The sequence below is a fragment of the Tauraco erythrolophus genome, chromosome 22 (genome assembly GCF_009769465.1).
Source record: "Tauraco erythrolophus isolate bTauEry1 chromosome 22, bTauEry1.pri, whole genome shotgun sequence".
Taxonomy (NCBI): Eukaryota; Metazoa; Chordata; class Aves; order Musophagiformes; family Musophagidae; genus Tauraco; species Tauraco erythrolophus.
The window spans coordinates 1,855,577-1,876,588 of record NC_141486.1 but is presented as its reverse complement, the minus strand read 5'-3'; the positions used below and the strand labels follow the sequence as shown (position 1 = coordinate 1,876,588).

Sequence of the window (21,012 nt, the reverse complement as noted above, 5' to 3'; positions counted from 1 at the left end):
TAGCATCGGAAAAAGAGGTGGTTTATGCACAAACAACTGGCAATCAAGTGAACATAGGGAAGATCCAAACTCATGCTACAAACCCGTGCTGTGTTCTTCCAGAACAGTCTCCTCGGAGGGTTTCTGATGGCGTGTGACCGCGCTGCTCCACACAGCAGACTAGAAGGAGAACTCGTCTCCCAGCACACAGCGAAACACCGGCATGAACACGGAATTACCATGGCTATTAATTTCTAATTCATTTTTATACCATAGTGAACCCGACCGAGGGCTCTCAGCCAGGTACTGCACTTCTACCCTAAAGTATTTCAGCAAAACTAAAGTCCCGTAGTTTTGCAAGCAGCAAGATAGAAAGTAACAAAGTTGTGGCTAATTGGAGGAGAAATACACATTCGTGAGAGCACGTACAGTTAGTGCAACACAGCTACTCTGAAAGTAACGAACCAAACCGGATTAATCAATGCAGCAGACATGCAGGGTCTGCTAAGTTATGTTAAAACCATGTTTGCTGGTGATTAAATATGTCTACAGAAGATATATTACCATTTTGAATATATTTTCAAGCAGACCAAAAATACCTCATCTATTGGTTACTGGTGTGTTATTTTTGACTAATTAAATACTGAGAGGGATTTTACGCCTCTCGCTATAAAAATTGCACTTATTTTCTATTAAACAAAACAAACCAAAAGTTAGATTTCAATTCTATATTCCAGTATATATTCACATTGAAACTGGATCGTCTTGTTCTAAGCTCGCAGGAGTAGGTGTAGCAGTCCTTGCTCTCCAAGATCTCCAGCACAGAAGGTCCCCTCAGCACAAACCCCTCCTTCCTCTGTGCTCTGGTCACTTCTTCATTGTAGTGCATGGGTAATTGATTTTATTTTTTTGTAAGAAAACCTGAGCTTCAAAAGTCTTTAAAAGGACCTGGAATCAAATCTGGCCCATTCTGACCCAAAACAGCTCAGTTCTGCAAGGAACTTCCTCCTGTCCTCATTTCACACAGCTCCTCCTGAGACACCACGGCTCTGACCCGAGGCGAGTGAGGTGTCAAACCCTTTCCTCCAGTCTCTCTTGACCCAGGAGACTTTCCTCCCGACACACTTCCAAGGGCTCCTTCTTCCCTCCCTTTAGCACTGCTGCCGCCTACGAGGCTTTGAAGGGCTCCCTGTGCCAATAAAAAAGTCTCTCTGCAATAAGCATGACTTCTTGGACACCGGTGATCAACTTCCTCTTGCAAAGTCTTCTCCAGCTCATAAAATGTCATCGTAATCCAATAGCTTAGAGTGCTGGCGGGTCTTCCAGAGGCGGTAAAGGCGGAAGTCAAAGTAAGTCTCAATCATTTGCTTACCTAGGAGAAGCGGAACGAAGCAGAGGGGTTACACCCTGCAGCACAAGGGAGAGATGTGAGAGGCCACAGCAGCAAAAAGTCCCCCACCCACCTATGGGTATGGGCACGGGAGAACCCACCCGTGTGCTTCAGCTGGAGAACATGGACATTCAGCACCTACCCAGAGCACGTGAAGGTGCCTGCGAGAAGCAAACAGCTTTTTGGATCTCCTCAAACCATGAAAGGCTCCTTATAATCCCTGGGCAGGGTTTGCCCATGGGGGCAGGAACTGAGCACAAAGTCTGTCTCCAGACTTTGACCTCTCTGTGCTGAATGCGGAAGGGGGGGGCTGGGGGTTGCAGAGTATCAACCAGCTCCAGCAGCCTGCATGAGGCAACCTGGCACAGGGTCTTCAGAAATAAGAAGAATAATTAACATTGGAAATTCAAAATAAAAATTGTTGTGTTGTTTGCTTGTTGTTTTTTTTTTTAAACTAAAGCTAACAGGCTGTCTCTGTCCTGCAGAGCTGTCTCTTCTCACTGCAAAGAGCCCAACAGGTCACCCGAATGCATGTTCTGTGCCACCAGCACCTCTGATGGAAGGTGGGGGTCTCGGAAGGCCGTCACAGACTGAGGGCCGTGCGCGGGAGGCAGCGGGTCCATTTGAAAACACGAGCACAAACAACCCTGGGCTCTGAGACAGGGCTCAAGGAGGGGATTTTCGCTTTGGAGGCCTGATTAAGATTAGTTTCAGATGACTTTGCAAAGGATTAGAGAGGTTACACTATAAGCGCGTCCCAGATTGATCAAGGGGATAAATCCAGACGTATTCTTCAGCCCAACCTCCTGGAAGATCAACTGCTTAAATGCTTGTGCACAGAACCCACTGCCTTGCCTGCCAAGCTGCACATAAACCCAGGAATTTCCCTGCAAGTTGCTTCTTGGCACACCCGTAGAGCATGTTCGCTGTGCCATCTGTGCAAGCACTGTAAAAAGCTGGGTCCAAACCTCAGCAGGACACGCAGAGAGAACCCTGCGCAGCTCGAACGTGCTCAACTCCCGTACATTGCTATGGCAGCAAGTGGGAGTTCAGGATAGCCCCCCAGTGCTGATGCCAGCTGTGAGCAGCAGAGGAAGTATCCACAATGCTGCATGTTTTTATCTTCCAAGAGAACAAAGTCCCAAGGACGATAGCAAAGATAAAATAAGAAGGGCAAATCCAGAACAGGTCGCTTATGAAGCTGCACCCGTAACTACTAACACTGACCAAAGAACAAGAAAAATCCTGCAGCCCCTGGAAATACCTTGAGCTACAGGGAAAAAAAAAAAAAAAAAAAAGCAAAGCAGACTGAGATGTAGAATGACTGTAACAGGTTACGTCCCAGTTGCTTGTTGATGACATAACTCACTTGGTACCAGTGGTTTGAGTCCTAAAGAGACCCCTGCGCACTTGGTTACAGGAAAGGTTCTGCTCCCATGTGCACTTCTCCCACAGACTTCACGTGCCCTAGTGATATGACCAGTCTCCTAAACTCAGCCTGGAAAGCTGCCTACTGCTCTGGCTACTTCGCCACCACCAGTCAGTAGCCTGGGAGAGGGCTCTGCAGCTTCGGGCACAACAAACGGGACAGATGAAATGTGAACACAAAGGGACTGCAAGGGGAACACCAGGCTCAGCAACTGAACCACACGAGGTGGTTACAAGCAAAAGGAAGACTGTGGCAGGACTTAAGGGGATCAAAATTGCTTCTTCAGGAAGATGCCCACTGAAGGAGGCAGGCTGATTAGGAAGGTGTGTGTCTGTACAGAGAATAAATTACCTTGAGCTGATAGTTCAAGTGGAGACTCAAAGGCAACCCTATAAGGATTCATTAAGTTTTTCAGATTCTGAAATAGCTGAAAGGAAAACATAGCCAGAGTTAGCAGCTGAAAACAAAGATGAACTCCAGGGCACCCAGAATTGCCCATCCTTGTTCCCTACCTCTAGAAAACCTTCTGCTCATGTCCTTTAAAACATCTAGCTCATCAGTAAATAAATAAAGTGCTTCAAACGACTGTTCTCCTCAAAGACTTCAGTATTTGTCCTGCATGTCACTTATCATTCCTCCCGGGCCCTCTGGGGAAGGCACAATCCATCGGGTGGTTCACAGCCACTCATGGGACAGGATGGCAGCACGTTCCCACACAGCAGAAGAGGAAGGTTTACACTTCACAGTGTGACTATTGCCTCCCTGGGCTTGGTGCTACTCAGCAGACATTCCCAGAGAGGCAACTCCAGGAGGCTCTTACCTTCTCCCCATTGGGGTTTCCAAGAACATAGCAGCCCATGATGTGAATGATATTTGGTTCAGGATTGACTTTACTCATCAGCCGGCTCAACCTCTTCCAGAAGCTGGAAGAAACAGGAAAAAAAAGAATACATAATTTAAAAAAATTCTGTCTCCTCATACGCATGAGTAATCACGAGGATGCATGTGCATACACTGCTCAGGTGGGGCCTGGGGCTTGTAGCCTGAGGAGCAGCTTCTCAGGAAGAGCCATTGGTTCTTACACAAAGAAGAGCAGGGGCAGAGCAAGGACCTCTGGAGCAGGACCAAGTGGTGTGGTAGAGAAGGAGGAGCATCCCATTGAGCCAAAGAAGCTCCAAGGTGAAGAGAAGGGAGAAAAATCCACCAGGAGTGCTTTTAGACTGACAGTTTTACTAAGCATCCTCTTCTTGGTAGCAGTTCCCTGCAATTTCCTCTCTCTCATTTCTATCAACAACCACCCTTTCTAAATACGAGTGTTATCACTGCACTGGTTCATTTCCAGGGCATGAAATCAGCAGAAAACAGCTAGAGAGGTGGTGGTTCTACAGAGCTAGAGAGACAACACCAAACCAGCCTGTTCCATGTCAGCCACTGCTTGGTGCCGCTCACCACTCAAACCCGCTTTACACTTTGTGACCACTGACTGGGCACACTGTGCCTAAGGGACATGAAATACAAGCACCTCCCCTGGGCAGTGGGTTAGAGCAGACTTCTGGTGGGCTCTAAAGCCCAGCAGTTCCTCTGTGGGGTCTCTGATCAGACTGCAGCCTAAGCTTTTCTCAGAACCTCTCAGGCACATACGGGCTGGATGGAGACACTCACTTCCAAGGATCCAAGTTTTCAGCTATGTGTTCACAGCTTTCTGAAGGTTCCTGAATTACCAACTTTGGACCAGCCATGCCTGGAAGGCGTTCAGAAGCGTGTATGTGTACACGTGCCTAAGAATTTTATTGACAGTGTTTGTGCCAGAGCATCAGAGCGCTGAACAGATGTTGATTTTAATACTCAGTTCTCACGCCAACAAAAAAGTCGTGTAGGAACAGGCTGGTATACATGCCCTTCCCTAAACGAAGCACTGTTGGCCAAGCAAGTCTGAGCCAACACAAGCGAGCAGGCAGCAAAACAGGCAAAGCTTCATTCTCTGCAAGGAGAAGTAAAATTGCCTCGGCAAGCCCAGCTGACAGGCTGGCGCGTTAGTGAAAACCCTCCTCAGTAACGTGCTGGACTTTGAGCAGGCTTTGCAGAGACAAATTCCATTTCCTCCTGCAATCAGGAGGGCAGTTACTGGAGGCAGTTACTGGAGGCAGCTGTGGGGTGAATGGTCTGGATTTCTGCCACTAGTCACCTGCTTAGAAACGCTGTCTCAGCCACTTCTGAGCAACAGAGGCACGAGGTGTAAGTTCTGGTTTCTGGTCAGCACAGCCTTTGTTAGGAGAGGAAACACCATTCTTTCCTCTTTTACTAGTCTCTAGTCCAGATGGACACTAAACAGCAGATAAAAGCACAAATCTTCTGGTGACCTGTCCCAGGACTGCACCACTCCAGGGATGAGCTCAGCTCTCTCATCTTCACAATTCGCCCTGAAGGAGCTGTTAGGTCTCCTCTCAGCATCCTCTCCCTCTGACCAAGCCACCCCATCTCCCTCCACCTCTCCTCCTAGCCCATATGCTATAAACACTGAGCAAACCAAGCAGAAAAAGCGCTCCACGAGTCCAGAACACAACGCAGCCACTCACAGGATCATATCTTCCTCCTTCTCCACTTTGGCGAAAGTGGCGACTTTGTTCTTTAACAAGTATAAGTGACCAGGACCTCCCTGCAAGAGAGAGACAGACAGATCACAAACCACTTGGCACAGGCCCTGAAGAAACAAACCCTGGATATTTCTTGTCCTGCCCAGCCATACTCAGAAGTGCCACCAGGGAGCAGAGCAGACATGCCAGGCTGGCACGACTGCTACCACCTCCATCGCAGACACTCACTCAGGAAATATTCACATATGGGGAGTGTATTGGGGGTTAGATTCTCCATTGTTTATGGTTATATGCCCACCTCACTCTAGAAAGGCACAATAATAGACAAAAATCTTCATTGTGGGTGGCTGGAGAGTAATAGGGAAGATAAGAAAGTCCCTTTCATTTGGGGATGCCAGGGGACTTGCCGTTGTAGGCAGACGAGAAGCTGGGCAGAGCAGGGACAAGTAGGCAAGACACCACTGGAGAAGAAGTGGACTTTGGCAGTAGCAGGCATAAAAAGATCGAGCACGATATCAGGAAAATTAAGAGTCGCAGTCTGCGGGGCAGCGTGCCGCAAGCCCTGCTATCGTGCAGCGTTAGGCACACGGGAGCCAGTTCAAGCCAGGTTACCTTCCCGACTTCCCGTTTCAAGGTTCCCAGCACAGCTGCCGGGGAAGTCCGAAGCTGACCACCCTGAGGAACAAGAGACTTGGGAAGGAAATCCCCGGCAAGCCCCAGATCCAGCAGGGCCGGAATCTGTCCCACCCGCAGCTCGGAGAGCCTGTACCCCGACCCCTCTCCCGCGGACACTGGCCACCAGCTCCAAGCTGTGCCATCTGCTGCTCTGACCCACAACAGCTGCCACTGTCTCACTGAAGCTGTATGAAAACTATCACCATCACATGGCAACTGCTTGTTCCTGTCTCCGGAATCCTCCTTTTGGGGTCTGCGCTAACGCTGGTTTGCCTGGGCTTCCTCGAAAGCAGCTGAGAAGCAGCCCGGCTCTGGACTTGGCCACACTAAACCAGATTTTATTTCCTGCTGTCACAGCAACTTGGGACTGCTCGTTATCTGGGGAAATGAGAAGTGAAAGCCGTACACACGCAGTTACTTTAACAGAACCTGATTTGGGAGTATTGGTTCCTCTATGTAATTTTCCCTGTAGAAGACAAATTCATAACAAACCATCCAAGTGCTTAACAACTTCCATGTACCTGGCAAAATATGAGCATCTTCCAGATTTTGCAGCCTTTCCGGTAAATGTTAAGCTTCTTCTCTATTTCCTCTGAAAAAAAACATGTTGGAAAAGATGAACCATGGCAGAAGTGAAAAACTAATCTTATTTCCTCTCACTTCAGCACTGAAGGCAGGAGGCTGAGCTGTGAGAGGTGCTCAGCACCCACATTCCCACTGATGCCAAAGCGAAATCTTTTCTGGGGAAAGCAGGGCCACCCAGGGCATGGCAGGGCAGAGAATACGGTGCAGCACCAGGCACTGCTCTGCAGTGACCACGGCGCTGTGCCAGACCCAGCGGGCCTGACCCTCCGTTAACGCTCCTACTCACCTGCAAGGGTACAACGAAGAGACGTCTCTGCTGCCCTGTGCCTCAGCTTCCCTTTCATAAACTGGGAGCTTGGCATAGAAAATGGGCTACAGAAGTGTGGTTTTTATTACTGCAGCACATCCAACAGCAGCTGACTGTCAGGTGCCACTGGGGTGCTAGAAACACCTTTATGAGTGGCAGCTGAGGCACAGGGCGGTGGAGTGACTTTAACATTTCACCAGTTACATTTGCAACAGGCAGGAGTTAAGAAAAGGAAGTTACACTCACATACCTAGAATGTCATCAAAGGTGGCATGTTCATGGTCCTGGAAATCAAGAGAGAAGACATATCAAGGTTCACTGTCACTACACCAGCTGCCATGACATTATTATAGTCTCTAATATTGCATGCAACCCATTCCCAGGCAAACGGATGCTCTAAGAGAACGATTATACCAACTGATGGCTTCTAGGCACATCAGAGTAATTGCCACACTAAGACACATCTCAACAAAGAAGCTGAAGACCGAATGGTCCATGAAGACCAAGTCCATCCAAAGGCTTGAAGATGAATCCTGCAGACCAGTCCAAAGCACATACCATCCAGCAGGTGTAATCAGCATGAGCAATGCCTCTTAGCCCATGTTTTGTAGCCAGCCTCTGGCTTTACACGTGTCCCAGCTGGCTAACAAACAGCCACTGTCCCAACACATCTGCCTCTGGCATGGCAGGGTCATCAAGACAACCATACAACTCTCAAAAGAAGAGAAGGGCAGCAAAACCAAACCTCCCAGCAGCACTGCCTGCTGCACATGGAGACTGTTTTCTGGGCTGTCAAGTCCCACCATTCCCTTTCAAATTAAGTGAATATAAAGTGATTTGGAAAGAGACCCATGAGTCCTTGCTGGTGTTTCAGACACCTGCTCAGGCAGGACTCCTAGTGAAAAATCAAGGTGAAATTAATGACTGACAGGGATGCATCACTGTACGTAGGGTGATGGGGTTCACAGTCCACTGCAGAGCTCTGAGGTCCTGCTCATCCTGCCTAAGGATGAGCATAAAGAGGAGCCCTAAGCCTGACATCACACAGCTCTGCCTGCGTGCTCAGGCCTGCCCTGTCTTCCCTTGTTCATCTTCCCATGCCACCTGGCTGTGCCTGCACACTCTGGCAGCCCACATGAGCAATTTTCACTCCACCTTACTCTTCCACCTAGACCCAAGTTCCCAGAAAGCTAACCCAGACCCCAAATCTGGGTTCGGCACACCTCCAGCCCTTTCCTGACAGCTTTCCCAAATCACATCAGTGTTTCAGAATCACCATAATAGGAACTAGGGATAGGGATTAAAAAAAAAAAAAAAAGATTCCCTGTATGAAGCCTGTTCCCACGCACCCCGACACAGCAGAAGTGATATACTTACGTAGAGAATGGGGATGATAGAGGGATCGTCCCTGCGGATAATTGTCGGGACATACTCTGCTTTGGGCACCTTGGAAGAAATGAGCTGGAAGGGGGAAATAAAAGAAGTGCAACAGGATGAGCAGAAGCCATTAGAGTCTGGACAGAAGCACAAAGGCCATGGTAACAGTGCCCCTGTTCAGTTGCTCACAGGTGTTACCCAAACTACCAGCTAATCCAGCCTATCTGCATCCCTGTGGACGGTCCTCCAAACCTTTGGTCCACTACAGAGCACCCCATGGCCTGTCACATACCCCCGTGTGTCACAGTCTCCCTGAACCCCAACAAACGAGCACACAGCTCTGCCCAAAAGCAGGACTGAGTCTGAGATGACAGTTTGTAAAAAGGAGACCCATGTGCACAGAGGACGAAGAAGCTCGTGCATCACCACGAATGGCTGCATCCCAGTAAAGATCCTTTCTGTACAGTCTTCCTCTGTGCGCGCGTCTGTCCTTCCAGCTGCAGAGGACTGTTCCAACCGGCACGCTCAGCTGGCCGGTGGTGGGACGGCTGCATGCCTCAACAGGAACCAGCCAAGGGATAACACAGCATCAGGCACAGGCGGGCACACAGCCATAGGATGTCAGGCAGATGCAGGTTGCCTGGCAACTCTGGCTGAAGCTTCAGCTGGCTCCATCAGCACAAGGCCAAGGGCTGTGGGAACACGGGCAATTTGGCCGTGCTGCGATTTCAGCACCTTCCCTGCTGCGAGAGTGGAGCAGGCAGCCTGGGTTGCCTTCAAAGCCTCCCACCTGGCAGGCTCCCAGCCTCTCCTTTGGCCACGGGGGAGTCAATGCAAAGTTTCCAAAGAAGCACAATGTACAGAGCCCAGGGATGGACACTCCTCATACACCACCTGGACAGATGCACTGGAGGTACCAAGGGCTGAGCAAACCCAAGGGTTGGGTTACCAGTGTTTGGGTCTCACCTGGTCACTTTGCCCTGAGGGTGCCCTGACTGCGCAGACAGCACAGGAACACATACAAAAGCAGACTGTCCCATGTCCTTCACTCTTCCCAAGTCTTAGGAGGACCCTTTCAAACACAGTACTGCTGAGCTGGACTGGCAATGCTGCCCTGAGAACAAGCTGGAAGCTTGAGACCCCATTTTGCCTGAGTTACTTGTGCCTGTGGCCAAAGAAGGGATGTGTCAGAACCTGGTCCGGTCTGCCAAACCCCACAGAGTGGAGCAAGGACAAGCACAGGGGGAAGCCCAGCGTCAAGGAATGATGAAAGAGCAGAAAGCATCTCAAAGGATGACATATGGCTCCAAAGCAAATCGGACAAGTAACAACAGGAGGGGAGAGGCTGGGGACTCAGGTCTCTATTGTCAGGGTTATTGAGACTCAGGCTAACTGGATTCAGTGTTGGTGACAGTCCTGCTCTGATTTGGGGTTGGAATACGGGTTCTGGGTTATTGAGACTCAGGCTAACTGGATTCAGTGTTGGTGACAGTCCCGCTCTGATTTGGGGTTGGAATACGGGTTCTTCCACCTCTAGTTCTCTTTCAGCACGTTATTCCCAGCAATAGCAGATGTCATGTCTTGGCTGATCTCTGACCCTCATACACACCTGAAGAGTTGCCTATACAAAAGACTTGCTTCTTCCCATGAACATCCTAATCTTAGCAGCTCTCAAAGGACAGACAGAGCCTGAGTAGATACAGGTAGCTGAGTTGGAAACCCTCACCATTATTTTTGGTGGAATAAAGTCTTCTCCATCACACGCCATGGCTTCCAGTTCCTTTTCTGCTTCCCAGTTCAAGTCAAAGTCGCCATCCAAAGTGCCGCAGGAATCCTGAAGGTCATGGCCTGCCAGGACACAGTGTGCGTTACGAGGGCAGAAGAACTTGCCTTCCCCACTTGACCCTGTCTGGCGGTTGCCTCGCAAGAGGCACCGCCAGCCATGAGACTTGTGCCCTCCTTTCTTCCACAGAGCAACAGACACCACACTTGGGGGCTGGCGTCTCTGAACAGACAAACACTTAACGGATGAAGAGTGCACACACAGAGCCCGGTACCACGTACCACACAGCGTTTCACCACTCTCACAGTCACCCCGTTCAGCTTCCAAATGCTCATTCACAAGAGTCACCCTGCCATTTCAGAAATGGAGGAGGAGACAGAAGACAGACAGACTCTCTACAATTTAACACTGCCAAGCCGATGAACAAGAGTCTGAAGACTTCAAAGCTGGTGTCCTTGTAATAATTACTGCTCTGACTACATCTTCTGAGTGGTTTTAAAGAAACTCCACCTTGTTGGTCAAACTGATCCTGGCAGAGAAGTCCCAGAGCGTGAGGACAGCCGTAGCAAACACAGTAGTATTGCACAGTATACTTGAACTTGCTCTCCAAATTGACCTTACCTGTTGGCCTTCAATGGCTCCTGGGGAAAAAAACATCTGGAAGGAATATAATTGACCATTAAAGGTTAAAAATAGAGATGGTTCCCTGAAGCCAGGGACTGAGGAAAGAGAACCGAGATGCCTCTATTTGTGCCTTTTGGGATGTCCGAGTGTCACCGGGCAGTGCCTGGAGCCTGTCTGAACCATGTCTTATCCATTCGCCTCCGCGTTAGCTGAGGGAGTGGGGAGGAATCAGACTGCAAAGGAACAATCGGGTCATGTTTTGAACGTGGCCTTTCATACATCTCCCCCTCCAACCTGGTACGGTGTCTTCTACAGCTAGGAGGGCTGGATCTCATGCTTACCTGGTAGGTCAGTTCATTTCATTAGGGAAATTCATTTATGATACAATCCATTTCAACATGGGCAAACTCGTATCCACCAAGTCCTTTGCCTACAGGATTTCAATAAAATCTGGGTAAAATAGCTGTTCCTGTTATAAAGAGACAGTGGGAAGATGCTGGCATTTCCTCCTGTAAATTAACAAAGCAGCATCTCAGTCCCCACAAGCAGAACATCGCAGCATTACTGGGGATTCCCAGAGGAATTCCTGGCAGCCCAAACGAAGATCAGATTGCCCCAAGCTATCATCTGTGCGGCCAGCATGGCCAGCAAATCAAAGCTACATCTCATAGAGCGCTGCAGCTGTGCTCTTGAGCTATTCTAGCCTAGGAAAGAGCTCCGAAGGGGCTCTTGCACGGGAAGCCAGGCAGGTTAGCCCCACTGTGGTGCACGTAGCCTTGGACTGGTGTGCTTCCAGGTAGACTGTTTTGGTCCCAAGCGAATAGGTGATGATGGGAACAGAGGGCTGTAAGAGAGCTGTACCACTGGGTATCCTTTGGCAACTGCACAATAACGTGAGGTTAGATGCCTTGTGCTCTACAAATAACTAGAGGTACACACGGATGAACAGGTGCATATACCTGGAGTGTTATTTGCTCAGATCTCATGAAACTAAAAGGATCACAGATGGGACAAAAGGGCACAGAGGAGCTACTCCAGTGGGACTCCAGTCAACACCTCAGCTGGAGGGCTTGGCCACAGGAGGAAGCTCAAAGGACTCAGAACTCACTTTCTCGAGAGTCATGGAAGGAATCAGCTTTGATGGGAGTCGGGTCACTCCAGGACCTGCTGAAGCTTCTCTCACGCCGTTCGGCAAATGCTAGGATAAAACCAAAGCACGACATTAACAGACTCCAAAGCCACCTCTGCTGCTGCCAGCAAAACAAAACATCCAGTAGATTTCCACCAAAGCCACACACCATAGACTCCCCTGTGCTTGTTCTTCCACTTGCCAAACGTGAGTCCTTTCCACACAGCAAACAAGGATCTTCTAGACAGCAGAAGACAAAGTGCCCGCTTTCCAAGCAGGACCATTACCGGGTATGTAACACAGAAAAAGGAGTACACCTGATGGCCTCTCCTTAAATGCACACGACTCGAACCTCAACTTAATCCAGGCTATTCCAGTGTCAATGCTCTGACTCAAAGGCGTCACAGGAAAATGTACCCAACAGCTGATGACATACATGACCAGAAGAAGGCAGTAGTTCTCCAGTCAGTTCTCCCTTTGTGTTCTAGTGATCTGGACCAAACAGAAGGGGGGCCTCTGGAAAGCTCATGCTTTCTATGTTTGGTTGCAAAAGAGGAAATCCTTCAGTTTTTGCTTGCCTGCATTCTTGTGAACATTCTCCCTTGGCTTTTTTTTTTTTTTTAATTTTATTCCAACAGGCATTGCATTGTTTGTACCAGCATTTCCCAAGCAGAACCCCAGGAGCTTGGCCCAGCTGGCTGCATCGCAGGCAAATTCCTGGGAACTGCCAACCACAATGTCTGACTTGGCAAGCCGATGTGAGAGCCATTACACCTAGATTAACAGCCACTTATAGCCACTAATACCTATTTCTGGTAGCAGACAGAGCAAGTTTGCTGCAGTGTATCTAGTGACAGCACCTCGTGTCAGCAGCACAGGAATTCACTGCAGATCTGCGTTACAAGAGCTGAGAAGCAACCTGTCCTCTGCTGCAGCGTGTCCAAGCGTGGGCGTCCACGGAGATCAGTCAATAGGAAGTTCTTCAGGTGACGTCCATCCTCAGCTTTCATTTAAAACCAGGCGCTGAGCTACTGTGCACATGAAGAAAGCTTTGAAAACATGACCCGAGAGTTACCAGAGGCATGCCTGAACTTCCAGACAGCTCTAGGGGGACGTGAGCCCTGTTCACTTCAGGCAGTGCTAACTCAGATGCCAATAAAGACACTTCAAAGGGCAATGCTGTTTGCTGTTCACTTCCCACAGCATACCAGAAAGGAGAGGAAAGAATGCAAATTCAACTCGGCAACGCTGTGCTGCGGGCAGTCTGTACGTGATGCCTGGCCAGGGAGTGGGAAGAACAAGCTGTTTCCTCTTCTGGAGCAATCCTCAGCTCTCGGGAGCGGGCTACACCATTCTTATCCCGTTTCACAGTGTTAAGGGAGCTGCCCCAACCAAGGTACGGAGGAGTGTCGCCTTCCTCAGGGAAAGGGAACTGCCATTTCCCAGGCCTAAGAGATGATCTTCCTCAGTGAGGCTTAACACTCTCTTATTTCTCCCTTGCTCGAGTCTCTTCCCTGTTCCTCTTCTTTCTGCCTTCCACCGTCCTCTCAGCTCCCGCCAGGTCCTGCTGTGAAGATGGTGGTGGGACAGGGGAGGAGAAAAGAGAAAGCCACCAGTCCGTGTGGCACGTGAAGCACCGACTGTCCCCAGGGAGCCACAGCTGGTCCACAGCCTCAGTGCGAGGCCAGGCAGCCCTCGCCAGCTCTGCTGAACTCAGCTCTGGTTCTCCTCACAGGTGTCTATGCCGGTGATCACGGAAAACCACACGCCCATGGGACACGGACGCTGCAGCTCTCCTTCTGTTCCTCGCTCTGAGGCCACAGAGATCTCCCATGGCCAAGGCAGAGGGTCCAAGGCTGCTTGCAGACATCTGTGTGTCCTGGAGCCTTACAACAACCTGGCCTCGTTTTTTGTAGGGTGTAACGGCATCAGCAGGTCAAATCCTTTCTCCAGCCCAATGCTAGGTCACTTCTACCCATATCTGCAAGCAACATAGGGTTCCCCATGTCCCACCAGCACAAACCCCAACTCCTCACAGCCGCATCTTACAGGTGCTCACTTACTTTGTGCTTTAACCCTTCGGCTCCCCACCATGCGGAGGTGCTTCCGAAAATTCCTGAAAGACAGACCAAACACAACCTCTGAGAAAGGCAATACAAAGCAATACCTGGGCCCAGCAGGACTGAAAAAAACTGGGAAGAAAAAAAATTAAGATTGGGAAGACAGCATATTTCCTTCTGGGCATTCAAAAGCTGGAGACTGAGTTCCCAGCCTGCATCTATTCAATGCTTGGGGACAGTTACGTTTGTCAAGAGTGTTCTGAACTCCCTGGGCTGGTGGTACAGGGCTAGTGAGGTCCTATCTGGCAGTCCCCTTCTCACATCCTGCTTTCCCCTTCCTGTGACTAAGGCACCTGTGCTGGAACTTTGCTGAAGACACTGCCACTGCCCATGCTGGCAATGCTGCCTCTCCTCCTGCTGAGCAGCAGTAACTGCTCCCCTCTCTCCCTTCTCCCACACGTGCTGCAGCAGGGAAGCGGGTGCCCAGGCTCTGCCCGGCCAGGCAGCATGCACACACCATGCTCATGGCTGTGCTCATTCCCAAACGCATTCACGGCAGCTGCTAAAATCCTACCCGTGCTGTTAGCAACCACGCAGGCCCTACTGCTCGCCAGGGCTAAGAGCTGGGAGAGGCTGAAGAAGCTTCTTTCTTCTCAGATAGTGAAGAAGCTTCTTTCTTCTTAGGTAGTGCTGTTCAGCGAAGCTGACTGTCCTCATGGGCCTGCTCTCTGCTAACGCTGCCTGCCTAACCGTGTGCTTCCCTGCCCAGCACTCACAGGCTGGGTTCAGTGGGGCTGCAGAGTACTCAGCTCCAGAGGAAAGGCCACCAGTGGGTAAGCCTGGAGAAGCAGCTACACCCAGTAGTCAGGTCTGTGTAAAACAGACAGTCCTGGCCACTCCTGAGAGACCATGGCAAAGGGACTCTTTGTCCAGCCCCTCCTGCAAAGGACCTGCTTCCCTTAGTTTCTCATTGCTCACCTAGACAGGAACCAAACAGGACAGGAACCAAATAAGACACCAGAGGAGACACAGGGAAGAGGCAGCAAGCGGTCTAGCAAGAAAAGCGTCACTCCTCCGTGAACTCTACTCAGGGTGACTTCACCCACGGCCCCCCGGGATGTCAGTGAGCCCACGTACCAACAGCCTGCATGGAATGAGGGAGCCTTCCTAGATTCCCTCCCGCCACATCAACACACACCGCAGACATCGAGCAACAGAGACTACTGCTGGTGAAAGAGGTAAAACGACAAGTCGTCTGGCTCACACACGAGTTAGTGGGATGAGTAAGGACATGTTACAACCATGCAGATGCTTTCACAAGCTAGCTGGACTAGAAGACACTTCCAGCACCAACATCAAGTTGCTCAGGGCAAGTGAGATACGTCTGCTCCGATACAGAGAGATCAACCCAAAACCAGCCCTCGTGGGAGGGAGAGCACTTAACCCACAACACCTCCGGCACTGTCCCCTTCTTTGGCCACCACGTCATCATCAGGATCCAAATCCAGCAGCTCAAGAAGGAAAACTAGCAGCTGGGTAGTGAAGCTGGGAGCAACATCATTCCATGACAAATTCCCACCTGCACTTGGGCTATTCATGTGATTTTACAAAGATTTCTTTTAGCTCTGCTTGGATACGTGAAGGTTCCCTGTTGTGCATCAGACAACTGTCCCCCTCAGACAAGTAACTAAACCAATTTGCTTCACTAACACATGCTGGATTGGCTCTACGTACAAAGCCTTCCGGGTGCGTGTGGACCGGTAACATGGGCTGTCTTACTATGCATTAGATTCAAATCCAAATAAACACAATATTTTAAAGGAAGCAGGGCCGTTCTTTACACAGAAAAATCTCAGATATACGCTGTAACTCATCAGAATGAAAATCTTTATGGTCCGTTGTGAGTCCAAAATCATAGCAGGCACTGAGACCGAGATCATACCAGACACTGAGCACCAATGTTAATTGCCAAGGCCACTGTTACATCCTTTGGGCTTTTGGCATTTTGGAGTAAAATCCATTTTTCTGATCAATGCTCAGTTGTCCACTTTGCCGAGGAGCTTCTTCAGACCCTGGAGAGCAGGAGGATAAAGCTGTCTTTGCCATAGAAGAGTGCTGCTCCCAGCTGCCTAGACAGCTTGGTCTCTCCCGTGAGCATGAGTTACGGGCAGCTGTTTAGATACATCTCCTCAACACTCCTGAGAGCAGCTCCAGGCAGAATCCAGCTGCTCAAGGTTAACCATCACACTAAACGGTTGGAGAATGGGACAAAGGTCTTTTTTCCTTCCTCAGCTCTTCTAGTAAAAAAACACTGTGGAAAGGAGATCCAAGCCTGGAACTGCCTCTTAATGCCTCCCCCTGTGGCCATCTAGATCCTTCTGAGGGCTTTCTGCAGCCGTATTGGTCCTCAGGCCCCTCTGTGCTTGCACGTTAGCACAAAAGGACGGCACAGCACCCCTGGGGGAGCCACACTCTGCTCTGTGAGCCCTGGGGCTACACAAACCTGCCCAGTCGTCCTGCCTGGCTCCTGCAATTGCACCCAGAAAGCCCAGTGTTATTTGATCCCTAACAAGATCTCTTCACCCATCAAAATCCAACAAGCATCCCTCAAGTTACAGTGATAAAACCTCCTTATTACTCTCTCCTGAATACTCCTCCTCCTGACAGGCTCCAGCTTGCCACGCAGACCGCACAACTCCAGGCCACCTCCATGGGATCCATCCCAGCCAAAGGGTCTCCAAGACACAGCAGCCCCGCTCCACACGCTCTGCCTGCAGCAGTTCATTCGCACGCTGCGGAGAAGCCTTTTAATTACCCAAACAGAGGGCAACGACAGCATGACTGACGCGTATCATGGCTCTGCAAAACTCCCAACAGCACCTCTCACGTTCTCCTCCCCAGCTCCTCCTTGCAGCGGCCGCAGGGTTCACCAAGCCACCGGGCATCATCGCTCTCGAGGCAACACCCACTGCACCAGCACACGCGCTGTGCCACGCAAACCAGCCTCCCTGTGCCCCAGACTCCGAAACACCCAGAGCTGCCCAACAAGCATCCGAAAGGTCCTCCTCACTCCCTGGAAAAGAGCTGAGTGCTAACTGCCAGCAATCCTTACAGCTGGCCAGGCTCTGCTTGCATGGCACAGCCAAAAACCCGCGTCGACAAAAGCCCATCACTTTGGAAGCACACATGCCTTCCTGTCTCCTCTGCATCACAAGATAAACGCAGATGGGCTCCCACCGCACAACCCCGCCTAGACCTTTGGTGTCCACAGGAGGTGAGGGGACACGCTGGCTGCTCAACACAAGGATGACACGACTCCATCCGCTATCCTGACAGCTCAGCATCACCGAGGTACACAACCCCTACTCCTGTATTTGTAAGCCATATGAACAAGCTGTTTTCTAACAAAGAATTGTCTCTGTCTAAAAAATTCTGAGAAATCTCTTTCTTTTTAAAGATACACTGTCTGTTTATTCACAGCATCTTTAGTTTTCATTCTTATTTCTCTTCATGATTGATGAAGAAAACCCACTACCCTTAAGCTGCTAAAAAAAATATCTTCCTGGAAATTTCCCAGTTAAGGAAACCTGATGTTTTTCTCCCACTTTGTTTTGAACAGCAGTGAAGTGATCATGGCAGTTTTTAACCAATGACACAAATACTGTGTTATCCTTCTTCGTAGGCTGCCAAATACACGAGCCTTGGCCCATTTGAAAAACCAGAACAGTTCTGATTACCACAGCAATTAAGTGATGTGCCCTGGGAAGCCAACAGAGGGAAACCAGGACCCTTCTGTAATACCCAGAGAAGGAATCAGTCCCAATCATCTTTTCTTTCTTTCCTGTTCTTTCAAAAAAAAAAAAAAAAAAAGATTAAAAAAAAATAGAGATGTTAATTTTGCTTAGGTCTCAGATTTTTGAGGTGCATTTGTAGATGCAGAAACAGCACATAAAAGTCACTGGTTAAATATTCAGCTAACCTCAAAGAAATTCCAAATACGTGGGAGAGGGCTGGGAAAAATCGCATCTTTCATTTTTTATATATATTCTATATTTTTCTGCCTGAGACACAGATCCTGTATATTATATTTGGAAGCTTAAAAGAAACTTGACAGTGTTCCTTTAAGAAGATGGAGATCAGTTATCTTGAGCAAGGCAGCATCATCCACCTCCACTCTTCCAACCCAGCCACTGCTCGTGTCCCTACGAACAGCAACACAGACAGGGACGACCACGTTCGACGTCATCAAGCGTCACTCATGACACCCGAAGGGCCCATGCAACACCAGGCAGGGTGATGGCTATGGGAGAAAATGGGCCCTACCTCTGTATAACAGCTGCAGAATCATTCTCTCGTTTCCGTCTCTTCCTCTCTGCGTAGCCCCTGAACGCCCTGGGAAACCATTTCAAGCCATTAACCAACTACACAGCTTTGAACTCAAGAGGACACGAAACACAGACAGGAAAGCTCTCACCAGACAACAGAGAGAGGTCAGGCTGACCGAGGAAGACCACCAGCCCTCGCGGGACTGCGTGCGAGTCAGGGGCCAGGCAAGAGACTCACCAAACCAAAGGTCCTCACTCCCTAGGGCAGGTGGTTGGACAAGCAGTTGTTCCTAAAGCAAACCTAAGAGTGGCCCAAGAATGGAGGCGAGCAGCCATCGTCCCTGCTACGGAGGAATGGACCTAGGAGACTGCAGACACAAAACCTCTGCACACCAGGATCAAGAGGGACAAAAGCATGCCAGCAACTGGAGTCTCCATTGTGAAGATGAGGATGGTTGCGGTGTGGTCCATGTAGGCCTACCAGGTGTAGCCATCTAACCTGCTGCCAGCTGACAAACAGCCCTAGCACAGGGAAAGCACGAGTGAGTACGACGGACAGGAGAGGAGAGGAGAGTTTATCCAGGACAGCAACAGATAAGGGAATAAAAAAAATGAAGATTATACTTACGAGATGCTAGAGATTCCAGGAGATGCAGGGAAAAAGAAAGAGAAGAGGAATTCATTAGTGCTCAGCCCCGGCCAGCGTTCTGAGGGAATTCTCACTCAAGGAGGAATACTTCGTTAGGTGGAAGGAAACTGCTTTTTAAATTAAACATTTCTCAGTGGTGAGACTCCTACTTGACCGAGCTAAATCCTCCCTGGGGCAGCATTGGCATGTGGCTTGGATGCAAATTAAGGTCCATGTAGACCCAGAGAACATGCAGATGTACAACTGACAGCTGAACGTGACCCATCAGGCTATGACAGGAGCTCAGCACCATGGGCTTCTGGAGCAGGAAGACCTTCTCCCACAGTGACAAAGACTTGTGAAGGCAGCTTATGCTGTCTGGGCTACAAAGGAAGCAAGCATGGTGGGCTGAAAACACTGGAGCAGAGGCCAGGAGGACAAGGGCACCCGGAGGAGCCATTCCAACCAGCTTAGGGAAGGGCCCTCAATTTCTGAAGATATTTCTGTGCCACTTCTAGAGGCAGCACAGAACCTCCAGAATCGTTAACCAGGGAGCTACATTAACCAAGGGAGCTGTGCTCCTCAAGAGTCTCCTTATGGCATCATTCTCCAAACCAACCTCACTTTGGCCTCCAACAGCTCCAAGCCTTGTAAGCCCTACCACGGGCCACCGTCCTGCAACAAACCTTGTGCACAGCAAAGATGACTTCAGACAGCAAAGGATGTGCCCGAAGGCAAAGGAAACGTGCTGATTTCGTGCACGGTTTGGTGTGTCAGATCAGAACTGTAAAATACCATTCACTGTTACCAGCCAACGTTTCTGAAGAGCAAAACATCTGTCAAATTGCCCTCAGACTGCCCACAGGCCCTGAAGAAGAGGCAGAGGGACACAGAGGTCAGGTAAGAGAAGCAGCACCAGGACAATACAGAGAGAGCAGAAGCCCACGGAGACTCCTCACTCCTCCTGCCAGGGTGGGATTAGCACCCCTAGGTGCTAGCGGGTGCTAATTAAGTGGGGTCCTAATTAAGCGGGGTGCTAATCCCACCACAATGCATCAGATTCCACAGACTGGCACCAGGCAAATGCCTCCCCAGCGCTGCTCCCCATGCTGGGAGGGTGGGTCACACCTCCAGCTGAGCTGGTGGGAAAGGGCATGAAGATAAGCGTTTTTTTCTGGGGAATGCAGATTCCTTCCAATATCTCTGCAGCTCTCCAACACTGGATCTAGCCCTCCCTGCATCAGTCCTTACAGGTCTGATCCAGTCTGGGTTATCCCAACATCAACAATCAGCCTCTTTTAGAGATTTGGAGAGGGAAAAGTACAATGGAAAGAAGAAATGGCAGAGAAACAGGTTACGAAAGGGACGCTGGGTTAGGTAAGGAGAAGTAAAGAGTAGGAGAGCTGAGAGTGACACAGACATTGGAAGAAGAACACAGGAAAAAGGTGAAGAGGCTGGAGAAGGGCTTTAGAAGGCACACCAGTATCTCATTTCCCTCATTGCCTGCCTTAGCTTCCAAGCCAGGTAGGAAACTCTTGAAACCAGGAAGATGGCATTTCCTGACAAGCTGGGTACACCCCTGAAATGAGGCTTCTCTTACTTTCTTCAGGCCTTCAAGAACTGCCTCCTCCCAACACACAGCAACTGGGGCACCTAAACCTGCATGGATTGTGGAGAGAGAGGCTGTTCCTTGCTCAGATCCGCTCACAATTGGCAGAAATTTTACTGACACCTTCTTCAAATGGCCAGACTAGCACAGAAGCTGTAGGGCTTTATCTCATCCTACATGGACGCACTCCTCCAGAGCGATGGATGCAGGGCAAGCCTGGAACAGCATTTCCTCGGGACGGTGACTGCAGCAGAAGCAAGTGGTGGGAGAGTCTCAGCTGGTGCTGCCGCAGGACCCTCGCTGTGCAGAGGCAGCCAGGGACAGCACATCGTGTTGCAGAGAAAATAAGAGAAGCACGGAAGAGCTGGGTAGCCCAAGCAGTTAAAGAAGGTAAAACTAAACAAGTGGGAGTAGTAGGAAAGAGAACTAACAAGCACAGGAGAGAAATTAATAAAAGACAAGGCGCTCTCTCTCTCTCTCTCACCCCTGACTGCGGTGCCCAACACACAACTCGATCG

The 21,012-nt window shown here is 49.9% G+C and overlaps 1 protein-coding gene across 5 annotated transcripts in view; it reads right to left on the bottom strand.

Annotated features, from left to right (window-relative positions):
* Nucleotides 1-1,253: 1,253 nt before the first annotated feature.
* Nucleotides 1,254-21,012, bottom strand: part of NSMF (NMDA receptor synaptonuclear signaling and neuronal migration factor) — a 45,849-nt gene continuing 26,090 nt past the window's right edge. Inside the window, exons 5-16 of one of the 5 annotated variants that reach the window (XM_086625223.1) lie at nucleotides 18,886-18,891; nucleotides 18,256-18,324; nucleotides 13,936-13,988; nucleotides 11,852-11,941; nucleotides 10,063-10,184; nucleotides 8,337-8,420; nucleotides 7,210-7,243; nucleotides 6,589-6,659; nucleotides 5,375-5,454; nucleotides 3,619-3,721; nucleotides 3,150-3,225; nucleotides 1,254-1,351 (exon numbers count right to left, since the gene is read on the bottom strand). In XM_086625223.1, the coding sequence (XP_086481349.1) occupies nucleotides 1,254-1,351; nucleotides 3,150-3,225; nucleotides 3,619-3,721; nucleotides 5,375-5,454; nucleotides 6,589-6,659; nucleotides 7,210-7,243; nucleotides 8,337-8,420; nucleotides 10,063-10,184; nucleotides 11,852-11,941; nucleotides 13,936-13,988; nucleotides 18,256-18,324; nucleotides 18,886-18,891 (886 nt within the window). The remainder of the gene's footprint in view (nucleotides 1,352-3,149; nucleotides 3,226-3,618; nucleotides 3,722-5,374; nucleotides 5,455-6,588; nucleotides 6,660-7,209; nucleotides 7,244-8,336; nucleotides 8,421-10,062; nucleotides 10,185-11,851; nucleotides 11,942-13,935; nucleotides 13,989-18,255; nucleotides 18,325-18,885; nucleotides 18,892-21,012) is intronic. The other 4 variants (XM_086625222.1, XM_086625226.1, XM_086625225.1 and 1 more) reach the window with 4 other exon arrangements.